General features: G+C 36.9%; 3 protein-coding genes and 1 pseudogene across 5 annotated transcripts; 2 read left to right on the top strand and 2 right to left on the bottom strand.

The window, feature by feature from the left end:
- Positions 1-3685: 3685 nt before the first annotated feature.
- Positions 3686-6477, top strand: LOC111798368 (annotated as a pseudogene).
- A 100-nt stretch (positions 6478-6577) lies between these two features.
- On the bottom strand, positions 6578-10392 carry LOC111798369 (dnaJ protein P58IPK homolog). 2 transcript variants are annotated; one of them, XM_023681462.1, is made up of 7 exons: positions 9917-10390; positions 9493-9534; positions 9117-9245; positions 7460-7698; positions 7192-7228; positions 7002-7059; positions 6578-6914 (listed from the first exon to the last, which is right to left on the bottom strand). In XM_023681462.1, exons 1-7 carry the CDS (start codon positions 10058-10060, stop codon positions 6835-6837), a joined length of 729 nt encoding a protein of 242 aa, XP_023537230.1. In that variant the 5' UTR covers positions 10061-10390; the 3' UTR covers positions 6578-6834. The 2 variants fall into 2 exon arrangements, with proteins under 2 accessions (XP_023537230.1, XP_023537231.1); XM_023681463.1 differs by having other exon boundaries at positions 6607-6914; positions 9117-9237; positions 9493-9529; positions 9917-10392.
- Positions 10393-12695: 2303 nt separating this feature from the next.
- Positions 12696-17548, top strand: LOC111798367 (CSC1-like protein RXW8). 2 transcript variants are annotated; one of them, XM_023681460.1, is made up of 12 exons: positions 12696-13089; positions 13209-13593; positions 13740-13886; positions 13975-14038; positions 14122-14331; positions 15381-15563; positions 15649-15947; positions 16023-16299; positions 16377-16655; positions 16754-16987; positions 17065-17245; positions 17379-17548. In XM_023681460.1, exons 2-12 carry the CDS (start codon positions 13313-13315, stop codon positions 17468-17470), a joined length of 2247 nt encoding a protein of 748 aa, XP_023537228.1. In that variant the 5' UTR covers positions 12696-13089; positions 13209-13312; the 3' UTR covers positions 17471-17548. The 2 variants fall into 2 exon arrangements, with proteins under 2 accessions (XP_023537228.1, XP_023537229.1); XM_023681461.1 differs by lacking the exon at positions 12696-13089 and having other exon boundaries at positions 13480-13593; positions 13717-13886.
- A 3819-nt stretch (positions 17549-21367) lies between these two features.
- LOC111799220 (transcription factor RAX3-like) lies at positions 21368-22548 on the bottom strand. Its single transcript, XM_023682673.1, has 3 exons — positions 22405-22548; positions 22172-22301; positions 21368-22060 (listed from the first exon to the last, which is right to left on the bottom strand). The coding sequence occupies exons 1-3, from the start codon at positions 22538-22540 to the stop codon at positions 21421-21423; spliced, it is 906 nt and encodes a 301-aa protein (XP_023538441.1). The 5' UTR covers positions 22541-22548; the 3' UTR covers positions 21368-21420.
- Between the last annotated feature and the right edge of the window lie 2810 nt (positions 22549-25358).

Consider the following 25358-nt stretch of genomic DNA (forward strand, 5'->3'; position numbering starts at 1 on the left):
ATTGAAGATTCGCATCCTTCTTTCTCCTTCCATTCAATCTTGGATTCATCAATTTCTTTGTTGGTTTCACAAGAAATTAATCTAAACCAAAATGAGGAACAGACAGAGCTTCAAATTGAAACGATCAAAAAGGATGGCCATACGCGAAAACGGAGATTAAATAAATTATTATCTAAATTAGGAGTTTTTTTTTTTTTCTTTTTAATTTTTTTCTGGGCGACATAGAAAATTTAGTGGCCGCCACAATTTCTTTCCTTAAAACCATCAGCCGCATTCTACTAACCTAACAATCAACGACAATCGTTTCAAAAATTAAAATTTTATTTTTTTAATTGTTAAAAACAAAAAAATTATTAACTACAGACATGTTCATGCGACTGGAGAGGAGATGTTTTTATCTCTGCCACCTATTTCATTTCTCATATGAGAAATAAAAAGGGGATCAAAAATAATATCTTCCTTTACAACGTTTAAATAAGATATAATCTACCAAATAATACATAAAAACAAGAAGAAAAAATATAAACTAACTAAATCTTCGTAATAAAATAAAATATACTATTAATCAAATCTATGATAAAATATTAACGAAATATTTAAGATATATTGTATAATTAATTATTATAATATATTATCCAAATATTATATATTAATATTAGGGCAGAATTCACCGTCATAATTTATATATAATTTTTATTAAAAAAATGTTATTAATATATTTATATATAATTTATACCAATATAATTTCTCAGAGTTCAAATTTTAATTTTTTTAATATGGTAATGTATGAAAGTCTCACTTACAAATGTTTAAAAATAATAATTCTCGTATTTTGATATTTTGATAAATAAATTATTAAATTAAAATTCAAGAACCCTTTTTCTTCTCTAGCGTTAACACGACGCTTCACTAAAGAGCGCTTCAATGCAACGCTGGAAATATTATATTTATAAAATAAATTTAAAATTTTGTCTATATATATATATATATATATATATATATTCAATACATTTTAAAGCTCTGAAATTCGAGTCTTTTAATATTAGTAATAAATAATAAATAATATATATTTTTTTATAAGAAATGAATATATACACACGGGATAATATTACATATACGACTTTTTTTTTTCTTTTTCAATTTAATTTTAATAATTTGGTTGAATTTTCAAAATAATATTATTTTGGAACATATTTATAGTAATTAGTAATTAAGGTATGTATGAATTAATAATTTTCCATATCAGAAAAAGCATGAAAATCTGTATGATTTAATTATATTTTAAATTTGACAGAACACAGTTAAATAAAGTTTCTATAATTGAGTTATGGAAAAAAATATATATTTTTTTTTAATATTTTTTTTAATTATCTTATTTTTTAAATTATTATCATTTAAATATCAAATATTTACATGTCAGTGTATTTAAATATCAAAAACTGAACGGAATTATTCCGTTTTCAAAAAATTGAATCTAACCCAAACTGAAAAAAAAAAAATTATAAAATAAAGAAATTAATATGTTGAGATAATAATTATAAATTAAAAAAAATAAATTAAGAAAATAGGAAGAAAAAAAAAAGTGAAAACCGTGGGGGGACGGACATATTAGTAATTTGGAGAAAAGGTTGAGGATTAAAGAGGGATTGAGACAAGGGAAGTGGGGTTGCACTGGCAAGAGGCGCACGTGGGGACAACGTTGATAAAAGCGCGGAGATGAAGACACGTGGGAGGAGTTGACGGTGGATGATCGGACACTCCAATGAACATTTTGTCGGAAAAGTGAAAACCATGGACCTTGGTCTGGCTAACTAATTCTCCTTCCTATGACCATTGGCTACACGCTACAAGACAACTCAACCGAATCACGAGTCAATTTTTTTTAGATTTCATTTCAATATGTCTCATAATTTATCTTTCTTCGTTATATTAGTTGCTAGTTTGTATCCTATTTAAAGTGGATGAATATTAATGAAAATACATATATTTAATTTCAATTCTATTTTTATTTCTGAAAGTGAGTTATATGAATATTTTAGAATAATAGTTTATATTTTAGAATAATAGTATTAAATTGGAGTACAGCTCCTCTTTCTTTTTTTAAATTAAAAAAAAAATTAAAAAAAAAACTTTTTCAATGGTGGACATGCTTTTGGGAGTGTTCTTCAGCATAACCCAAAAATTAAATATTTATTTTCTTAAAAAAAGAAAAAAAAAGTGTAAAAAGACAAGTAGGTCCCTTATGAGGGCCGTGGGCGAGAGAGAAAATTAATTATAATTTAATTTCGTAAAAGCAAAACTAAAAGCATTTAAACGATCTTAAAATAAAATGTAAGTGCCCTTTTTGGTAATTCTGTCTATTGCCGACACCCCAAAAGACACCAAAAATATATAAATATAATTAAATAAAAAAAATTCATTTTCCCAAAATTATATACAAAAAAAATAATAATAATAATTAAACGGACTGAAATTATCAACCAAATTCATATTATGACGTGTTAAAAAAAAATTCGACTGATTAATATAGTTACTATATATAATAAACAAGTTGAGACTCGACTATTATATTTTTTATTTACTAATATTTGTTTGATAATTAAACTTCCACGTCGGCTAATTTAGAGAATAATCATGGGTTTATAATCAAAGAATACTCTCTCTATTCGTGTGAGGTCTTTTGAGAGAATTTATGCACAAAAAATACTCTCTCTATTGGTGTGAGGTCTTTTGGGAGAATTTATGCACAAAGTAGACAATATCATACCATTGGTGAGGGTCGTGTCCTCTATCATGTTTTAATTTTGTTTAACTTTAATTGAGATAATTAGGGTTTAGTTCAAACGGTGGTGCGCACTAGGCGGCCTGCTCGTCAGGTCCAGAAACATGCCCAATCAGCCCATTTATTAAAAAATGATGAATATACATAAAAATTTAAAAAATTAAATAACGTCCACAAATTCAAAATGTAAAAATTTATTAAATAACTTTTATAGAATAACGAGCGTTAGTATATGAACGAAACTATTAGTATCATATTTAAAAAATACTTATAAACTTTAAAAAATAATGTTAATATCAAAGTTTATAGATGACTTATGAAATGTAGATATACGATTTTCGTCTATTTTTTTTATATATATATAAAGATTAAACATATTTTATATAGCTATGACAATATTGACCTATGTTAGGAGGTTAGAATTCTCGTGAGTATGTTGTTAATTAATAATTTGTTTGTTTGAATAATTATAGATTTATTTGTGTTTGAAGGGTGGAAAAATTAATAAATAAATAAATTATTTAAGTAAATGATATTTATGTTTATTTATGATATAAAATGCCTAAAAATATTTTATAATTATGATGTATTAAGCAACCAACCAATCAAAATTAATGTAATAAATAAAAATAATTACTCCAAAAATATATTTTTTTTCTAAATTAATATTTTTCATTAATTAATTCATTACATTTTTAACATATCTTTACCTAATTAGTTTATAACTTCAGTAAATCAGTACTAGCATTTATTGAATAAATTATTATCAATTTACTCTAATTAAATAAATAATTATATTATTTTTTACAAATAAATAAATAAATAAAATGTGATTATTATTTTTATTAATGTATTATATAAGTTTTAATATTTTGAACTCTGGTGGGACGTGTCCATGCGTCTGCATCGTCCCTTCCTCAAACTTCAGTCCGCATAACCGAATCTTCTTGACTGCGGCGATCTCTGTGTGGTTGCAGTCTCAGGAACCAGGAAATGATGGTGGATCACTGCGCCTTTGCCTGGATCTTGGCTGCCGTGCTCGGTCTTGTAGTTGCGGTTACTTTCTTTGTCGCTGTTCTGAGGAGGAATCGCCGGGGAGGAACCGATTCCACTGCGAGTAAGGACTGCGTAATAAGTACTGCTATCGCCAATGGAGAATGTAAACCCGACGACGCCGACGCCGACGTTATCATTGTTGGAGCCGGTGTTGCCGGTTCCGCTCTTGCTCATACTCTCGGCAAGGTGTCTTGGTTTTAACGCTTTATTTTGATTCTGATTCTGTTCTGTAGTTCTGTTCTTGCTTTCTCTTGCTCATACTTGCGTCGATCATTTTTTTGATGAAAACTTGGCGTATTTGCGTTCTGTTGATATTTGATGCATAGAAAACCTCGGAATTAAAGAATCTATTGCATAGTTAATAGTTATCAATTATGGATTAGATGAAAAAATGGAAAGGAAGACAAAACGTTGGGGTCTAAGTAACTCGTCCATGTAACGAAAATTGAAGTGATTGGGAGATCAGATTGAATTTTGTAGGACGGTCGTCGAGTTCACGTGATTGAAAGAGACTTGACAGAGCCGGATAGAATCGTTGGTGAATTCTTACAGCCTGGTGGTTACCTCAAATTGATCGAGTTAGGACTTGGAGGTTTGTTTTGGCCTGGGAAATTTCTTTTCCAACTCTACTTTTTAAGTAAGATATTCATCAGTTATTAAGGAAAAAATGTGTTTATACTGCAGATTGTGTTGAGGAAATTGATGCACAGAAGCTGTATGGCTATGCCCTTTTCAAGGATGGAAAGAACACTCGAGTTTCTTATCCATTGGGAAATTTTCACTCTGATGTATCTGGAAGAAGCTTCCACAATGGGCGCTTCATACAGAGAATGAGGGAGAAGGCTGCTTCCCTTCCCAAGTATGTTCTGTTTTCTGCTCCTTGAATTCTTAAAGAATAAGTTTCAACAACCCCTGTAGTTTTGAAGATCTCACGAATGTCCCGTTATCAGATGTTAAAAGTTAACTTCGATCTCTAGAAGTAATGATTCAAGCCATACATTATGTTTCCTTAATACCCTTCTGGGTTACTCTACGATATGAAAATGCTCTTGAAAAGTTAGAGTGTTTTGATTGAATTGTCAAACATTCATCATTGATTCGCCCTCCATGCTTCAATTCCGTGTTTCTTGTGATCTGGTGATGATCTGTATCCATTTCTTGTAGTGTGAGATTAGAGCAAGGGACAGTTACTTCGCTGCTTGAAACAAAAGGAACGATCAAAGGAGTGCAATATAAGTCTAAAAATGGTGGAGAAAACAGCATACGCACCTCTGACTATTGTTTGTGATGGCTGCTTCTCAAACTTACGCCGCTCTCTTTGCAAGCCAATGGTAAGGAGGTTTCAACAATGTAGTGGCACCCCAAAATAGACATTGAGCTTCCCTGCAAAACTGTGAAATCTAGAGTATTCTGGGTGAATATATTTAATAAGTTCTTCAAATTCCGAGCCCATTAACTGCTCTATCTTGTGCAGGTTGATGTTCCCTCTTGTTTTGTGGGATTGGTTCTTGAGAATTGCCAACTCCCTTTTGCTAATCATGGGCATGTTGTTCTCGGAGATCCTTCTCCTATTTTGTTCTATCCCATCAGCAGTACCGAGATCCGTTGTCTAGTTGATGTTCCTGGTCAGAAGGTTCCTTCTATATCAAATGGCGATATGGATAAGTATATGAAAACTGTAGTGGCGCCTAAGGTACAAATTTTGAGTTACTGTCTCAATGTTATGACTAGTGCTTTGAACTGATGGATTACCAATACTCGTGCAGGTTCCTCCGCAAATCCATGATGCCTTTATAGCTGCTATTGAAAAAGGTAATATAAGGACAATGCCAAACAGAAGCATGCCTGCTGCTCCCCACCCGACACCCGGTGCCTTACTAATGGGTGATGCATTCAACATGCGCCACCCTCTCACCGGTGGAGGAATGACCGTAGCTTTGTCCGATATTGTTGTGCTAAGGAACCTCCTCAAGCCGCTCAAAGACTTGAATGATGCACCAACTCTCTGCAAGTATCTAGAATCCTTTTATACTCTGCGAAAAGTATGTTTAGTTCATGTTGACATTCCTAAAAGCCATTTTTTTTGGTAAAGCTAATTTGTTCGTCTCAAACTGCAGCCAGTAGCTTCTACAATCAACACGTTGGCAGGGGCATTATACAAGGTCTTTTGTGCATCACCAGATCAAGCCAGGAAGGAAATGAGACAAGCTTGCTTTGATTATTTGAGCCTTGGAGGAGTGTTCTCAAATGGACCTATCTCCTTGCTTTCAGGATTGAATCCTCGCCCATTAAGCCTGGTTCTCCATTTCTTTGCGGTGGCAATATATGGAGTTGGTCGCCTATTGCTTCCATTTCCTTCTCTGACAGGCATCTGGATTGGAGCAAGACTGATCTATGTGAGTTTTAAAATTTTTCCCTCTGAAAACTTTGAACTTCAATGAGAAATGAATTGGTTTGTTGCAGAGCGCATCAGGAATCATATTGCCAATTATAAAGGCGGAAGGAGTTAGACAGATGTTCTTCCCTGCAACTGTTCCTGCTTATTACAGAAGCCCACCCGTTCTTTAAACCCACAACATGATGTGACGATACATAAGGAAGGATCAAATTGGGCAAAAAAAAGGGTTCATTTTAGTTGATGATACAGAAGGTGCAAGTATTCTTCTTAAGATTCATTCAAGAACCCCTAATAATATACCATAGTCGCTACGTAGATAATCGCGATGACAACGTCCTTGATGTAAACCACCATTTAATTATGGACCGACTTCTGGTGAAAATACAATATATCAAGTAAAACGTACAGCTTTGCCATTTCTGCGTGGTATCACGCTCCTATGAAATCAAATATTAATAATACATGGCTGACCCACTCTTATTTTTTGCTTTACTATACTAACAAACTCGGGGGAGGGGCGTTCTAGCAAAAAGCCAATAAAATATCTCATACTGTTAAAAATGGTTCCACCGACGACTAGACGTGCAGTTAGTCTGTCTTACGCTCTACTGCTCTTTCTTTCTAACTTTATGGCGTCGTAAGATGTCATCACCTCTTTGAACTTGGCCTCAGCAGCCTCTGCAAAACAATGATCGTAAGGAGCTATCTAGAGTAGAAAATGAAGATGAATATTAGAAAAAGAATGTCGATTATCTTCCATGGTACCTTTATTATCCTGGTTCTGATCTGGATGAAACTGCTTCGCCTTGGATTGGAATGCTGTCTGTGATCATGAATAGTTCAATTCACAACCCAGGACTTGAACAATAAAATACTTCATCGAAACCGACAGCAAAAGCTTCAACTCTAGTACAATAACATAGGAGGAGCTTAAATGAATTAGAATTAAACATACCTTAATCTCAGCATCTGTGTAAGGTGTTTTTCGACACCTATAGCAGAAATTAAGACAAGATGTCACTTTTAACACAGACAATTGAAACTAAATCCATCAGACCATAAAACTATTCCAGGGTCCAGCGAATGGAAGGCGACCATACAACGAACGTCACAATATACGAAAAGAGGAACAGTGCCAGGTTTAATCCTCACCAAAATTGGACAGGGAAGGAAAAACTATACGTATTTTAATCGTAAGCAATGTTATCAAACAGTAAATTCACCTGTCGAGACCCAAAACTGTGTAATGATGAGATAACAAGTAACTTGTTCTGACTCTTGGAGTTCCCCTATGATTATTACTTTGTTGCTCTCTGTAAAATGTCTCGGCCTTCCAATACCAATCATCTCGCTGGTGATGCTGATGATATGCACCAGGATCATTCTCTCTCCAGCTTTCATAACCTCTCTTGTATTTGTTCCTCTCTCGGTTGAATACATTCTGCATGCGCCTTATACGCTCCTACATCAAACAGACAAAAAACAAAATGACGAGGTATCAAGAATCCACGGTGAGAAAGAAATAAAATAAAGGTTGCGAAGAGGATAAAATATGTCGTGGTGAGATAAAGAATTTGAAAGCCTTGAACCCCAAAAGTGCCATGACACTATTACTAGCGGCTTGGACTGTTTTGAGATGGCTTCAAAGTCCAGTGTTCAAATCATATGTTGAATACTAAATAACTTAAACATTTGTTTCCTCCTGGAACTGGCCGTGAGTGGGCAAACCATCGTGGGGGATTAGAGGCAGGCCAAGAAGCATTGACACTTAAGTTTGACTAATGTCCACATTCGACAAACACTCCTAATGATTGATGATTGAAATAGATGGTATCAAAGCGGAATCTCTCCTAGTAGGATGTGGTTCGAGGACAAACCAAGACGGTAGTTGGTGGGCATGTGACGTCCAAGTAAAGGAGGCATAAATAAAGAACCGATATCACTTTTGAATGAGAGTGATATTGAAGATATGATGACTAAGAAATGCCGAAAAGAATTGATAGCTACTTGCTATTCCAACAAGGTACATCTTTCTTTTTGATGACTCAATTATAGAACTTCAAAGTTAAGCGTGTTTAGTTTTTCTAAGAAGCATGTGAGTGAAGACAAAACATGCTAAAAATATCATTGTTGATTTGTGGGGATAGTCTTCACTCTTAGAAGCAATTCAAGACAGGTAGGTAACATGGTCATGTTGCGGAAGATATAAAGGAATGTCGGAATCATTAGGTGCCGAATCTGGATTTCATATCCTGATCTAAATATTGGGCATGGAGCCTTACACTTGGACACTATAACACTTGTTGCACACTTATTAGCACAATAGAAGAGTCGACAAAGTCAAGATAGGTCCAAATTTTGTAGACACATAACGAACATTTGTTAAGTACACCAAATCGACACATAATGATATAGTAGAAAAAAAATCATAAATTTTGGGATCGAAATACATCAAACTCGTTTTCTTAAGCATATAAATATATAACAGACTTTGAATTTCATTATTGCATAAAAATAATATATATTTTAAAAATTGTTTACTTTTATAAACAAGTCTTTCCTCGGTCATTATCCTAAACTTCTAAAAAATGACACGTCACGATGTCCAAATGTGTCGTGTATGTGGCCTGTATCTGTATCCATGCTTCTTAGGAGATAGGCCATTAACATGATACAAGAAGTGGTGTCCCATATCATGGTCATTAAGTGAGAGATAAAGAGGGAGAGAGAGAGAATTTGGAAACTTAAATCAAGAACTAAACTTGAGGTTAGCCAACAGGATCAAATAAGATTCTGGCCAAAAAAGCATCTCTAGAGCTTCTCATCAAATTTCAAATTCAAAGTAACAAAGAAAATAATAAATGGCCAGAGAATTCTTACCACCCTCTCCATTTCTTCTTCATACTCCTCTTGCAGCCTACGATTATACCTTTTCCATGCATCCTCCTGAAACGATGACCGGAAAGAACGGCCATTTCCTCCACTCCATGATGATTTTGACCTGCTCAACTTTTGTCCAACAAAGTTACAAACTCAGCCACAATATTTCAACCGTATATCGCCAAATCCTTTCTTTCCAGTTCTTTTGTGCAAGTTCTTTGTTTCTAACTTAAATGATTATAGGAGCAATGCCAAATATGCCTTAAAAGCAGTAAAAAATGCAAAATGAACTATTTCTCCCTCACATTGCAGCAGTCGATCCATGAACGAGTTTATTGAATATTAGATAGCATCATTAATGTACTCACGCATATACCTGAGTGTATACCCAATCAACAGTTCTCCGCAGATGACTAACCTGCCCAAGAACAACCAATGTCAAATTAAGCAATAACTCCATGGAGAAAAACTTGTTAATGGAATTAGTTTCCAAATATACCAGAAAATTATTTTACATCACTACAAATATACTCAACTATACAGATTCAGATAATTTCTTATCCTCCATGTGTCAGTTGATAACAGTCATGATCATTTCAATAGCATACACTGATGAAATTAGAATAACGCGTTTCATTACAGATCGAGATTCACATTGCCTATCACTATTCCAATTTCTGTTTTCAAAAAATCGAATGAACGTAGCTCAAAGCTTAAAATTCCATGACAAGAACGAAGAGAATTAAAATTGAATCACCAGTAGCTAGGCTAAATAACGAAGATTGAGAAAAAGAACTCACGGCAAGAGTGGTGGCAGAGGCACCGATCAAACCGAAGAGAAGAATTCCCCAGAGTTTCGTATCCTCTTCCTCTTTCTGTTGATGCGGTGCTCTTGGCGATTGCCATTGATTATCCTTATCCGATTTGCCATTGTCGTCACTCATCTCCTCTGAATGTTGAAAGTCGCGTTCAGCTGATTATAATAGCAGATGTCGGTCGAATTCGAAACCCTAAAAGCATGGTTTAGGGATTCCTTCTCCCCTCCTCGTCTTTTCAATTCCGCTCTTCTCCCTTCCCCGCACCGCCTCGAGGAACAAACCCTCGTCTCCTCTCAATTCGCTTGTGCTACTAATTAATGGCGTTCTCTGAGAATTCAGAAGGGTTTAGGAGAAATTCAAAGGAGAAGACGAAGATAAACGAATTGAAATATGAACGGTGAGAATTAGAAGCTATAAAATGAGGCTAACTTGTAAAATCAACGCTACTACGATTTGCGAGGAATAACTCGAACCAATATTTTATTATGGACCGTGACTAACAACAACACATGAATACACTCTCTTCTCATCCTAACTTAACAGGTTCCCACGGTCTCCTAATTTGGTGCTAGGTGGTTCTAATCTTAGTCCCTTGGGGCTTGCCTCTTGGGCTTTATTGGTTCATCGTACTTTCATTTAATAATTAAAGGTTCCTTATGCCGAGCTAATATGGTCGGTATCTCCCTATGAGGCGCTACTTCTGGCTATCTGAGACTACATGATATCTAACCAAGGGGTGTGCTAAGTATCTCCTAAGCTCATATAGTCCCCCTATGAGGGGCGCTACCCAACCCGTTCCCATGCACCTAATGGGTTGTACGACGTGATGACACATTTTCCATGCCAAATGGCTAGGAGAAGTAAGAACTGATCGGGAACCCCTGGTCCTCCCATGAAGCTATAGATACCGTTCACACACTAACAATCTAGGGAAAGGTTAGGTCTAGTTCGAGTGACTTGTCGCTCCTAACCGCAAATCCCTAGGCTTATCATAGTAATGGGCCATAGAGAAATAATAGAGTGTGCATGCAACCGTCGTCTTAACATCATAATATATAATTCATGCAAATTAGGCACGCAGGCTCAACAGCTCATACCAATCAATCATAGAAGGCTACACCTAAGGCAAATAACTAGCATCAAGTGAATTCTATAAGTATTTCTTCCTAAACACTGGGAGGTGACTTACTTGGTTGACACGTCCCTTTCGCTAGCGTTTCTATGCCCGTGAGGTGTCCAAAAATACTGATTTTCTTCAATTAGGTCCCTATTCACATAAAAACAGTATTAGAACTGGGATTGGGACAGAAATCAGGCAAACAGAGACGGGCCAAAACGAGCGTCTCACGCGCCAGTTATGCACCGACCACGTGCGAGGAAGTGCACCAATCGCAGGCCACACGCGCGACTACCACGTGCGGCTGCTTCTGCACAATCGTGGGTCGGGCGGCCCAGTTCCGCTCGGGTTTGCAATTCGACTCATGGTTTGCAGGCGACACGTGTCGTTTCACTAGAGCTGCGTTGCTTCAGCCAACAATCGATGCGTGTTCGGTGCCTGCCGAGCCGCACTCCGCCGCTCGCCAGCCGACACGTGTCTGCCAATTTTTTTTTCTTCTTCTCACTCTCTTGCAATCCGTAACCACACTCGTCGTCCCACTCGCAGCAACTTTTTTCTGTTTCCTCCCAATTTTCTGTTGAGGATTATTGGGAGTGAGTCTCACATTGGTTAATTTAGTAGAAGATCATGGGTTTATAAGTATTAAGTTAGAAATGAGTTGATATCTAAATTCAGGCATGATGAATATGGATATCAATCTCCTTAGGCCATAAATGGATGAACAAAGGTCGTTCCCCAACTTTTTAATTTTTTATTAGGCTGTGATAGTTAGTTTAGCTCATACAGTCAGGACTCATTACTTATCAATGTTAATAGCCGTTTTCAAGAATGGAAATCAACTAGTAAGAATAATTCGTGACTGATTAGTATAGTACAGATCCAAGGGATAGATACCACGCTAGAGAAATGAGTCTTGAATGAGTGAAAGGTTTAGGTCATGTTAAATGCTATGTCTTATCTCAAGATCCATGTTTAGTGGTTAACAGTAATGATTAGACACCCATGTGGGGACGGACAGTCATCGAGCCAACTCACCTCTAATTATGAACTTGTTTCAATGGACGAAAGTCAACATGGTGACACTAGTTTTTGGGGTAACCCCTACAAGTTTTATGATGATGTAGGGACGGAAAGTCAATATGTGCTATAGAAACAACATTTTTTACTTTTCATAATAATCTTAAAAATAAAGTAGGGTTGAATTGAGGTATAATCCTATTTTCGAGTTGACCCGACTAAAAAAAATGTCAACCCAACTCAATTTTTTTAATTTGAAATGGAAAGTCCAGGTTGGTCGGTCTCACGATCGCCCCAACTCACCTCCCTAAAAAAAACAATTTTTTTTATTGTCATGGTAGTCATCCGTCACAATTCCATTAATGTAACACGCAACAATGATTTAAATCACATGTTCATGTCTAGCCAAACCAACATTAATTAATCAAACAATGGAGTGTATCTCACATCTCCGGATCCATTAGGCTTCAACCAATAAAAAGACGCCACGTGTCAAAACCTAATTATAAAATTGATGGATGGATTACAATTGCAGTATAAAAGAGCGTGGGAAGCCGACAACCAACAGTTAGGACGGTTCTGTAATCGGAGTAAATAACATTCAATCATTGCCCGCCACGTGGATTTTCCGTTGGCCCCGCTCGATCTTTCTCGATTGTGTGATAACCATTCAACGTGGCATTCCTTCGAATGTCGACTAACATTCCGTTTGGACAGCGTATTCCAATTGCTTACCCACTTCCAAACTGTTCTGTTTTTCATTTCTTAATCTGTTTTGAGTTGGTTTGGAAGAAACGGGTGAGACTTTAGGGTTTGATTCGATCTGGGTATTCTTTTTTGAAAAGGGTTTTTTGGATTTTTATCTTTGGAGTTCAAGCAAAGCTGTTCATAACGTATAAGTTTTGTGATTATTTGTTCATATCCCTTTTCTTTCACTTCTAAGTTTTCCCAATTCGATCCTCGATTCATAATCAATATCGATTCCTAGGGTTTCTGCTGTGTTCTTCACCGGGTTTTTCAGGTACTTTTCCCTTTCCCCTGTTCGTTTTGTTCGTAATTTATCTCTGTTTCTTCGTATAAGGGTTGGATTATGCTTGTTTGTTTATGTGGAATGGAAATTTTGGGTGTTCTTGTGGGCAGGAAGAGAGCACAAAAGGTATCGAAAGCCAATCTGAGTGAAGCCTAGTTTTGGGTGATTCTTTGTGTTTATAATTTCATTTGGGACTGTGAGAAAGTAAAGTGAAATGGAATTTTCTGCGCTTCTAACTTCAGTTGGTATCAATATTGGCATCTGTGTGATGCTTTTCTCTCTGTATTCAATATTACGAAAGCAACCGAGCAACATAACGGTGTATTTCGGTCGAAAGATTGCGTCGAGAAAGTTGAAACACTGTGAAACCTTTTGCTTTGATAGATTTGTTCCTTCCCCTAGTTGGATAGTGAAAGCTTGGGAAACAACTGAGGAAGAAATTTTGGCTCTCGATGGCTTAGATTCTGTGGTTTTTCTCAGGATAATAATATTCAGGTTGGTTGCAACTCTTATAACATTTGGTTGTAAGCTCATTGTGTTCTGCAATGTGCTTGTAAATCAACTTCAAAGTCCTGTATGTTGAAACAAATTTCAGTTTCCTGATTTTGCTTACTGCAGATGCTAATTGTTTTGCTGTACAGCATTCGGGTTTTTTCAATTGCTGCCATCACTTGCCTGTTTCTAGTGCTTCCAGTAAATTATTATGGTCAAGAAACGACTCACAAGCTGATACCTTCCGAGTCGCTTGACGTTTTTTCCATTGAGAACGTCAAGGAAAATTCTAAGTGGTATGCGATCTCGACACTCCTTACCTTATGCATTTAACTTGTTCTTATGTTCTTAACTCGACTCTTGATTTTGTCTCCCCTTAATCAGGCTTTGTGCCCATTGTATCGCTTTATACGTCATATGTTGTTCGGCTTGTGTGCTCCTTTACTTTGTAAGTTCCTCAGGATGTTTTATGTACCATGTTTTTGGATTTTCCTATTGAACATTGCCCTTAATTGCACTAATTATTTGCAGGAGTACTTAAGCATAAGTAGAATGAGACTTATCTACATCACTGGTGCTCAAATGAATCCTACTTATTTTACGGTTTTAGTCCGGTCGATTCCGTGGTCTCCAGATGAATCTTATAGTGAAACTGTTCGGAAGTTCTTCACCAATTACCATGAATCCGGTTACTTGTCGCACCAAATGATATATCGGTCGGGTACCGTTCAGAAACTGTTGGTACGTATCTACAAAATATTTTTCAACTCATTCTGCATATTCATCATTGATTTTAAGTTCATTTCCCTCTTTACTATATGTATATAGACCAATTAACATATGTTATATGCTCGAGATTTTGTTTGGAATTAGGAATGAGAAAGATGAATATGTCGTCACTGTGCATCTAATTCACTTCCGGTAGGATGATCGGCTTCATATTTTATAAAACCGAGAACTAAAAACGTACATTGGCTGATGGATCATATGCTGAAGCACATTAGAAATGTCATGAAGCGAGTTTAGGATTGTGAGATCCCACATTGGTTGGAGAGGGGAACGAAACATTCTTTATAAGGGTGTGAAAAGCTCTCACTAGTAGATGCATTTTAAAACCGTGAGGTTGACGGCGATACGTAATGGGTCAAAAAGGACAATATCTAATAGTGGTGGGTTTGGGCTGTTACAAATGGTATTGGAGCCAGACACTGAGCGGTGTGCCAGCGAGGACGCTGGCCCCCAAGGGAGGTGGATTGTGAGATCCTACATTGGTTGGAGAAGGGAACAAAACTGTAACGGCCCAGATCTACCGCTAGCAGATATTGTCCTCTTTGGGTTTTCCCTTTCAGGCTTCCCCTCAAGGGTTTAAAACGCGTCTGCTAGGGGAAGGTTTCCAAACCCTTATAAAGGGTGTTTTGTTCTCCTCCCCAACCAATGTGGGACACCACAAAAACATTCCTTATAGGGTGTGGAAACCTCTCCCTAGTAGACACGTTTTAAAACCGTGAGGTTGACAACGATGCGTAACAGGTTAAAACGAACAATATCTACTAGTAGTGGGGTTGGGATGTTACAAGGACCATGTTATGACATCATTTATTGACGGTTGGGATGTTGAAACACTAGAATTTGAGGATAAACACAGTTGAAACATGGTTTGTACTATCAAGAACTAAGTACTATCAAGAACTAAGAACCGTGAACGATTTCTCTAAAAAAAACTTTAAATTCGTCTTTTCAATGCTTTTCTTTGTTCAGTTTTGGAAGTTCATGACAGAGTTAATTTTCAGAGTGATGCAGAGAAAATGTACAACATGATGAAGGAAAATTCGGTCGAGATGCACTGTCAGAAGTTCAAAGGAGGATGTTTTTGTGCAGGACCAACAAATTCTTTTGCGATTCTTCCAAGTGTAAATGATAGTGTGACAGATAAGAACCTATATGGTGATATGGACATGTTGGCTGGAGAAAAGGTCAGAGATTAGTTATGTTTACATAAAAAAACCGTTCTAAAACGAATCTACGTAATATCTAGTCACGTTTCGTTTTCTAAATCAGGAATGTTCAGCTGCTTTTGTATTCTTCAAGACTCGGTATGCTGCGCTTATGGCTGCGACCGCTCTTCAGTCAGCAAATCCTATGTCGTGGGCGACAGACTTAGCTCCAGCGCCTCATGATGTTTATTGGTCAAACCTTTCTATACCATATCGGCAACTTTGGATTCGAAAGATAGGAACACTGGTTGCTGCTACCGCATTCATGCTCGTGTTTTTGCTTCCTGTAACGCTCGTACAAAGCATGACGCAGCTGGAACAATTACAGCAAGCATTCCCATTCCTTAAAGGCCTCTTGAAAAAGTAAGTGCAAATATTGCAAGTAGAGATCATACAAACATGAATACAAGGAATTTACTCGATCATGTCGTTATGTAGGAAATATATGAGCGAACTGGTGACCGGATACTTACCGAGCGTCATATTGATTCTATTTATGTATCTGGTTCCACCGACAATGATGTCGTTTTCAGCCCTGGAGGGATCTATTTCTCGCAGTGGGCGGAAACGGAGTGCATGCCTTAAAGTCTTGTACTTCACAATATGGAACGTCTTTTTCGTTAACGTATTTACGGGGTCGATTCTTCGTACGTTGAATGTCTTTTTTAGTGTAAAGGATATACCTGCTACATTTGGCAAAGCGGTACCGGCACAGGTGAAATAAAAACGCTCTCTTTGTTCGTTTGTTTGTTTGATTGATTGTGTTACATTGTGCATACTTTTTTATGGCAGGCTAGTTTCTTCTTGACTTATGTTCTATCATCTGGTTGGGCAAGTTTGTCTTGTGAAGTTATGCAACTTTTTCCTCTTACTTGCAATTTGATCAGAAGATGGATTCTTAGAATCAAGAGCGAACCACTTTTCGAAACTCTTTCGTTCCCATATCACACGGAAGTTCCTCGAATTCTCCTGTTCGGTTTCCTCGGCTTCACGTGTTGCATCTTGGCTCCTTTGATCACTCCCTTCTTGCTGTTTTACTTTTTTCTTGCCTACCTCGTTTACAAAAACCAGGTCAGTTCTGTCTCGAAACACCGACTTACATGTTCTGTTTCTTACTGAAAATGGCTGCTACCTTACAAATGGCTGTTCTGAAACATTATTTATCTCAGATTCTCAACGTGTACGTATCGAAATACGAAAGCGGAGGACAATTTTGGCCTATAGCTCACAACACAACCATCTTTGCTATGGTAGTAGCTCAAATAATTGCTCTGGGAGTGTTTGGTCTAAAAGAATCTCCAGTTGCATCAGGTTTCACAATCCCATTAATCATCGGCACGCTCCTATTTCACGAGTATTGCAGGCAGCGATTCGGTCCAATATTCAAAAACACAGCTGCAGAGGTAGCCGAACTCGAAAACGGAACACGTTTTTTTTTATTCTTACAAGTGTTCAACCAACCATGCTATTGTTTTTTCAGGTGCTTATTGAAATGGACAGGAAAGATGAACAATGTGGTAGGCTGGAAGAGATGTATAAAAAGTTGCGCACGGCGTATTGCCAGTTCACACTGTTGGCTAAACGAGACACGAGTACGTCGGGATGTTCGAGTAATCACAACAACGAAAACAGCATTATCGACACTGAAAGTGCAAAACCAGGTTACTGTCTAACAACTTCTGACAGTCATTCCTTCGTGAAGAAACCATGTTAAGATAAGTTAAGTGATGTGTTTTTTTTTGTTTGTTTTGTTTTGTTTTGTTTGTGGCCATGGTTTGTTTTGTTGCAATTCAGGGAAGCCATTGGAAGTACATGGTTTGTGGAATCCTCCTTTCCATTTAGATGATATGGGTGATTTGGGTGTACCAACACTCACCAATAAATAAATTCGTTGTTACCGTTAAATGTACAAATTTTCTTCCAAACCCCATTTTAATTCAAGGACTTTCATCCCATTTGAACCTGTTTTCATTGTTTTACACCAATTTTCTGGGTTTGTATCACTTTTATGCCTTCCTTCAAAATCTCCATCCAATCATATCTCATTTTCTTTCCTTAAGAACTCGTTCTAGAAAACTATATATTTATTGTTTAAAATTGTGAGACTGATGGTGATATGGGCCAAAGTGGAGATTATTTGTGTTAGCGGTGGGTTTGAGCTGTTACAAATGTTATCAGAGCTAGATACTAAGTTGTATGCTAGCCGAGGATGTTGGGTCTCCAAGGGGGTGGATTGTAAGATCTCAAATCGGTTGGAGAGGGAAACGAAACATTCCTTATAAATGGCGTGGAAACTTCTCTCTAATAGATGTGCTTTAAAACCGTGAGGCTGAAGGCGATACGTAATAGGCCAAACCGAATCATATCTGTTAGCGGTGGACTTGAGTTGTTACAAATGGTATCAAAACCAGACACCAGGTCGTGTGCCAACGAGGATGTTGGGTCTCCAAGGGGGTGGATTGTGAGATCCCAAATCGGTTGGAGAGAGAAATGAAACATTCCTTTTAAGGGTATGGAAACCTCTCCGTAACAGGTGCGTTTTAAAATCGTGAGGCTGACGACGATACGTAACAGACCAAAATGAACTATATCTGTTAGTGATGGACTTGAACTGTTACAAATGGTATTAAAATCAGACACCAGGCGGTGTGCCAGAGGATGTTGAGCCTCTAAGTGGGTGGATTGTGAGATCCCAAATTGATTGGAGAGGGAAACGAAACATTTCTTATAAGGGTATGAAACCTCTCCTTACCATATGTGTTTTAAAACTGTGAGGCCAACAACGATACATAACAGGCCAAAACTAGCAATATCTATTAGTGGTGCACTTGGACCGTTACAATTCGTCATTGCAAATTACTATGTCCTTGAACTACGATTAATGATATGAGATGAGACAATAAAATTATGTTATTGGGTGTGGGAACCATTAGAGAATCTCTATCCCTTAGTCGTGAACTTATTCGAATAAGAACAATAGTTCACATCGATATATACAAGGGAGTTCGTTAATGTCTAATAGTATACACCATGAGTACTATATGGAAGTTGTTAATTAATCTCTAGTAGTACATACTATGACTCCTACCTGGGAGTTGTTAATATCAAGTGATACATGTTATGAGTGCAACATGGGAGTCGTTAATCTCTAATAGTTCATGTTATGAGTTGTGAGGTCCTTGGAGAGAGAAACAAAACATTACTTATAAAGGTGTGAAAACTTCTCCCTACAGACACGTTTTAAAANGAATAATTGTATATTCTAAAACCAAAAATAAAACCCATAGCTTAGGCTTTTCAACATTATTCATTTATCCCTATAATTCTATGTCACAATTGTGGTAGAAAATTCTTTGAAACCCTAAAAACTTCCGTTTATAAAAACACTCGTTATGTAACGACCCAGACCCACCGCTAACAAATGTTGTCCTCTCTAGGCTTTTCTTTTCGAGTTTTCCCTCAAGGCTTTAAAACGTGTCTGCTAGGGGAAGGTTTTCATACCCTTATAAAGGGTGTTTTGTTTTCCTCCCCCAACCAACGTGGGACATCACATTTTCTAAAGCAAAACAACTTTTAAATGATCTAAGACTGTAGCTTTGAAAATGATCTAGAAAATTTTGTTTTCTATATTGTTTTTCTAAAAATATGTGAGATCCCACATCGGTTGGAGATGAGAACAAAGTATTCCTTATAAGTCGTGTAGAAACCTCTACCTAGTAGATGCGTTTCAGAACTTTGAGGGGAAAACCCCAAAAATGATAATATCTGTTAGTGGTGAGCTTGGGCTGTGAGATCTCACATCGGTTGGAGAGGAGAATGAAGCATTCCTTATAAGGGGTATGGAAACCTCTCCCCACCACTCAAAAACTTTGAGGGGAAGTCCGGAAGGAAAGTCCAAAGAGAACAATATCTCCTAACGGTGGGCTTGAACTGTTACAAAATATTACAAGATCAAAATCAAAACTTCGAGGGGAAGTCCGAAAGGGAAAGTCCAAAGAGCACAATATCTCTCAATAGTGAACTTGAACTGTTACAAAATGTTACAAGATCAAAATCAAAACCTTGACGGAAGTCCGGAAGGGAAAGTCCAAAGAGAACAATATCTCCTAGCGGTGAGCTTGAACGTCCAAAAGGGAAAGTCCAAAGAAGACAATAACTCCTAACGACGTCTCCTAGTAGTGGGTTTCAACTGTGTTACAAAATATTACAAGATCAAAATCAAAACCTCGAGGGGAAGTCTAGAAGGGAAAGTCCAAAGAGGACAATAACTCCTAACGGTGGGTAGCGGTGGACTTAAACTATTACAAAATATTACAATATCAAAATCGTGTTGAAAGAATTTGTCGAAACGATACACACAAAAGCTAATTAGGGTTTTTGAAAGTGGTATGAAAGGAACCAATGGGAAGAAATGATGATGATTGAACATGAAGCAGTGTGTGGGGAGTCAAGGGTAGGAAACAAAACAACATTATTTGTTAAAAAAAGCAGACAGACAGACAGACAACTGTGGAATGAATTATGGTACTTTTTAGTCAGACAAATATAAGCACACATTAGCTTAGTTCCTTTGACCTTCCAAAGAGATATGTCTTAAACTCAGTCTCGCACCACATGTGCACTCATAAACATTAGGCGGCTTCACCTGCAACACTTTCACCAACCACAAACAACTAACCCTTACCTTTAACCTTCCATTGCCATGGATATCATCCCTTTTTTGGCTTCATTGCCTATTATTGTTCTTGCTCTTATTGGCATCATGGGAGTTGGTTAGTTCAATTGTTCGATCCACAATTATTTAGTTTCATAACCCTTAAACTAGGGAACTCTACGTTCGTATGATATGGTGCACTTTCAGCATAAGATGATGTCCCTTACTTATATATCGATGATCTTTCTCTTAATTAGCCAACGTAGGACTCAAGAATCACAATATGAGCAAATTACAACAAGGGTAGTTCAGTAATATTCACATGTTCTCCCGCAACTACGTCTTTTGACCTAATCTTAGGTTCTGACTCACTCTTTGAGGACAAACCTTGCAGAGAAACCCTTAGGTTTTTGGGTCATTGGATTCTCACCAATGTTTGCGTTACTCAAGCCAGCATTCTCGCCTCTTTTTCTTTTTGAACAGCTCGAGCTAGATGACAAAACAACTTGTTATGTATGCCCAAACTCCAAGTTCTTTCTCTTCTTTCTTCTTGAGTTTAGTGCAAAACAGTTGTCCAAAATTGCTAGATCGAGCACACAACACACATAGTCTAAAGTTCAAGAGCGGGTTGTCTCCTCTTCAACATTTCGATTACTACTTACATGAAGCTTTTGAAAACGCAGTGCACCAGGGCTAACGTCAAATTAATCACGGACAAAACCCTAGCTATGAAATCATTAATCTAACCCCAAATCCAGCTTTCTTACACTTACCCATTTGTCAAAATGGAAGACCAAATATGAGCAAGTTTCAACATATACACAAAAAATGAAAAAGTTGGTGCCTTTATGTTCTCTAAAGTCCAAAGAAACAAAATTAGGTCATACCCTAATTTCGAGAGATTTCATGTAGGGAAAAGCTTGAGGTCAAATTGCTAATCCCAATGAAGTTCTAAAATATCTAGCTGTAACCCTTAAGCAATTACACATCACAGCACCCAATTAACACACAAAGATCCTTATATATAATAATCAGTTCAAAATCAACAAAAAAAAACAAAAAAACAAAAAAAAAACAAAACAATAAACATAATAATCTTAGTTATGTTCTTATTGTCACCCTCCAAATCACTACGGCCAAAAAGAGTCCATTTTTATTACTTTACATTGCGCCCACCATGGATCAAACTGCATTGCTATCCATTATCTTCAAGTGAGTATCATATTCTTGAGTCATGGTTGACAAATCTTGGAGCATTGCTTCGTAATTTGAAGGGCAAGAAGAAATCAGAGGCCCCATTTCATAGCCATGGCTATTACTAGTACCCATTAGCTGATTATGATGATCTCCATACACAAACTCAAATCCACACAAAACCCTTCTTGGATCATCAAACCCCATGTCATAATTCTCAAGATCCACCATTTGGCTGCTGCTTTGCCCTTGAAGCAATGGAAAATAATACCCATTTCCATATCCATTTACATTGTTGTTGTTGTACACACTTTGTTCCATAAATTGAGCTCCAAATTTGCTCAAATTCTCAATTGGGTTGATATGGTCAGATGATGGCATGTTGTTATAGTAGCTTGGTGCCACTGGGAGCTGCTGCTGCTGAGGCCAATAAGGAATGGCGCTATTGCTTCTGTTCATCGTCCCGTGATGCCTTAGGGCGTTTCCTCGACGAGTTGCTTGTTGTTGTTGTTGTTGTTGATGCTCTTTCCTTTGCTTCCCGAATAGCTTCTTCTTCAACCTCGTGTTCCAGTAGTTCTTTATGTCGTTATCCGTTCTTCCTGGTAACTGTGCTGCAATTATAGACCACCTATTCCATACCAAACCCTTAGAATTGATTTTTTTTTTTTTCTCGAAACTCAAACCCTAATTAAAATGAAACGATTCGAGATTCGGGATTTGATTGAAGAAAAAAAATTACCTGCTTCCAATACTAAGATAGAGACTACAAATGATTTTATCTTCTTCTTCGGAGAAACCTCCATGCTTGATGTTCGGACGGAGATAATTCAGCCATCTCAATCGACAACTTTTTCCACATCTCTTTAGGCCTAATTTCGGTTAAACGGCTAAACTTTAACTCCAAAAAACAGAAACCCCAGAAGAAATTGGATCAAAACAAGAAGAAGAAGATGAAAAAGATTGAATTTTTACCAATTTTTTGAGGCAAAGCAATCCAGTTCCCACCAGTTCCATGTTGCTCAATGTAAGACTTGAGCTTGGTGTCTTCTTCAGCCGACCATGGGCCTTTCTTGACATTGGCTTTGTCACAACAAGGAGCTCTCCCCATGGTTCTCTCTTCCCTCTCTCCTAATCCACAATCAAAGAAATTAGAGAGAAAAGGTCTTCTTGGTCGCTGAAAAAGCTATCTGATTGAATATTAAACTCAAAAAGAAAGAAAAAAAGGGTGTGACATTATGCAATGAGATATTAAATGAAGGGAAAGTAGAGGGTTTTGTTATTATATTTTAAAAAATACGTATTTTGGGAGTTGGGACAAGCTGTTTGAAACAACATTCTACGAACTTTATATGAAAAAGTAGAATCCACATGTAATAATACCTCAATTTGACCAAAAAGTCCGACCAAAATGTCATTAAGTTTCATTTTTTTGAGGTTACAAAGTACACAACTAGTAGATATTGTTCACTTTGGCATGTTGACATATTATTGTCAGCTTGGTGATTTCTTAAAACGCGTCTATTAGGGAGAGGTTTCCACACCCTTATAAGGAAAGTTTTGTTCTCCTCTCCAATTGATGTGGGTTCTCACTATCCACCCCCTTGGGGATCCAGTGTCCTCATAGGCTCGATACTATTTATAACAGCCCAAGCTCACGGCTAGCACTGATGTGGGATCTCACAATCCACCGCTTTTGGGAGCCCAATGTCCTAGCTGGTACACCGTTTGGTGTTTGACTCTGATATCATTTGTAACAATCCAAGCCCACCGCTAGTAGATATTGTTCATCAGACTCACGTTTTTTTTAAAACGTGTTTACTAGGTAGAGATTTTCACACCCTTATAAAGAATGTTTCGTTCTACTCGCCAACTGATGTGAGATCTCATAACTTAAGATCGCATGTCGGTATTCAAGAATCTCGAACTAGACTATCGTTAATTACACGGTATACACAACTAAGTATTGTTTCGTAACAATTTGTTCGAATCCAAGAAATGATAGCTATTTAAAATAACAAGAGGGTTGAATTCAACTTCTTACTATTTTTTTTAAGTACGTTTTGATTTTTACATGTGATGGAAAAGAACATGTGATGTCTACTAACATAATTAAGTTTAGATGAAAAAATAATGAAGGGTTTTGTGTATTACAACATTATATAATTGAAACCAATGTATTTTTCCTACTTTTTCCTTTATGACCTTTAATGAAGCAAGAGAAAACTCCCAAGACCGAGTGTTCGTGTGTTGGGTTGGTTCCTGTTGGAACATTTTTTAGACCCGTAAATTTTTCGACCCAAACAATGTTTATTAAATAATGAACTCATCCTAATCCAACCCAATCATAAATTTTCTGGGTCCGTTCGTTCTTGTTGCTGTTGACATTTATTTAAATTTTTATTTTTAATAAAAATAAAATGTTACGAATTTTCCAAATAGTTAAAATTATTTAAATTAATTATGAAATTAAATAAAAATAAAATAAATACGTGTATATACAAATTATACTGGAAGTAAAAATATATGTTTTAAAATTAATAATAAATTTCGGTGCGTTCTTTTCAACCCATCTAATTTTTGGGAATCATAAACGGAACGCAAATTTTTTTCATTTATTTGAACTCAATCTAACCTAAATAAGTTCATAACCCGAGTTGAATTGGGTTGAGTTAATTGAGCTTTTCAGATCGTCGAACCGTACGTCAGTAATAGAAACCCTAAGGGCGTGTAGCTAAGTAATAGGTGTAGGGTTCTAGAAACTTAGAAAAAAATCATTACCCACTAACTCATATTGAAATTGTGTGGAAACTTGTTGCTTTTGTGTTTTCCATATTGGTAGCTCACCAAATGACCAACGAGACTTTATCCCACCACCTTTCAAAATCAATAAAAAAAAAGGTTTATTATTATGAAAGTTCTAAGATCGACACTGCAGGTATGATATGACTAATACGAGTAGAAAATATTCATTTAAAATATTTCATAAAAAGTATCATAAACGGTGACGTTCATAATAAATACTTTAAAACAACGTTGTCATAAAAATAAAGAGGTAGAATATAATTGACATAAATTTAAATGAAATAAAACAAGTCGTGAGCTAACGTACATGAATGTGACTACCCTAACTCTAGTTTCATGGCTTTCATCACGACGTCGTCATCCGTACAGAGTAGCATGTGTCTTGAGTATTTTAAGAAATACTTAGTTGTTTTGGTCGGAAAATGCAAACACATGCGATATGGTGAGACCTATCATTTTAAAAACATCATGGCATGACCTTGAGCTCTGCTTTCCACTCCAGACAAGGTTGGGTGTGTAATACTTCCCTACACATGGCTCATGCATGCATGCGCACATAGACCCACTAGGCGTGCTCGTATATGTACCTGTAGACCTGACTCATTGGACTAGCACTCGCTAATAGGCTACCAAACGTCACAGAGGGAAAGGGCCCACATAAGATCATTAGTATGCATCCATACCAATCATACTAGGGAAGTATTCTGTTGCGTATGACACAAAAATTCAGTATTCTAATGCATATGACACACAAAAATGTATGTAGTCCCCAAAACTTAAAATCATGGCATACAAGTCAAACCTTCATTCATTAATAACATAACGAGTCTATGAATAAAGATATGGAGAGAGCTAGGGCCAGAGAACACCGAGGGCTGACAACACCGACAACCATAGTAGAACAGAAGCAACGCTATGACTAGATAGAATTATACTATCAATCACGAGTGTGCCATTCACAACAGGCTGACAGATATTGTGGGGACCCAAGTCATGATTAATAGTCAAGTTGATAGGGGGTCAATGGAGACGAGAGACCCCAGTGCGGCGAGTGTGATAGGTAACACTGGGGCCAATGCTTGGCCCATACTAGAGCATACTTTAGGTGAGGTCAAGAGGGTCAT

The sequence above is a fragment of the Cucurbita pepo genome, chromosome LG07, assembly GCF_002806865.2.
Source record: "Cucurbita pepo subsp. pepo cultivar mu-cu-16 chromosome LG07, ASM280686v2, whole genome shotgun sequence".
NCBI lineage: Eukaryota > Viridiplantae > Streptophyta > Magnoliopsida > Cucurbitales > Cucurbitaceae > Cucurbita > Cucurbita pepo.

Bases quoted from the DNA above. Each gene is read 5' to 3' on its own strand.
- LOC111798369 (XM_023681462.1), bottom strand. From the start codon at position 10,060: ATGAGTGACGACAATGGCAAATCGGATAAGGATAATCAATGGCAATCG. The intron at 7,699-9,116 runs GTAAGAATTCTC...TGTTTGATGTAG, and splicing joins AAGAAGAAATGGAGAGGGTG to GAGCGTATAAGGCGCATGCA. The intron at 7,060-7,191 runs GTATGTTTAATT...TCATGATCACAG, and splicing joins ACACAGATGCTGAGATTAAG to ACAGCATTCCAATCCAAGGC.
- LOC111798367 (XM_023681460.1), top strand. From the start codon at position 13,313: ATGGAATTTTCTGCGCTTCTAACTTCAGTTGGTATCAATATTGGCATC. The intron at 13,887-13,974 runs GTATGCGATCTC...CCCCTTAATCAG, and splicing joins GTCAAGGAAAATTCTAAGTG to GCTTTGTGCCCATTGTATCG. The intron at 14,039-14,121 runs GTAAGTTCCTCA...AATTATTTGCAG, and splicing joins CTTGTGTGCTCCTTTACTTT to GAGTACTTAAGCATAAGTAG.
- LOC111799220 (XM_023682673.1), bottom strand. From the start codon at position 22,540: ATGGGGAGAGCTCCTTGTTGTGACAAAGCCAATGTCAAGAAAGGCCCA. The intron at 22,302-22,404 runs GTAAAAATTCAA...AACCGAAATTAG, and splicing joins TGCTTTGCCTCAAAAAATTG to GCCTAAAGAGATGTGGAAAA. The intron at 22,061-22,171 runs GTAATTTTTTTT...GGTATGGAATAG, and splicing joins TATCTTAGTATTGGAAGCAG to GTGGTCTATAATTGCAGCAC.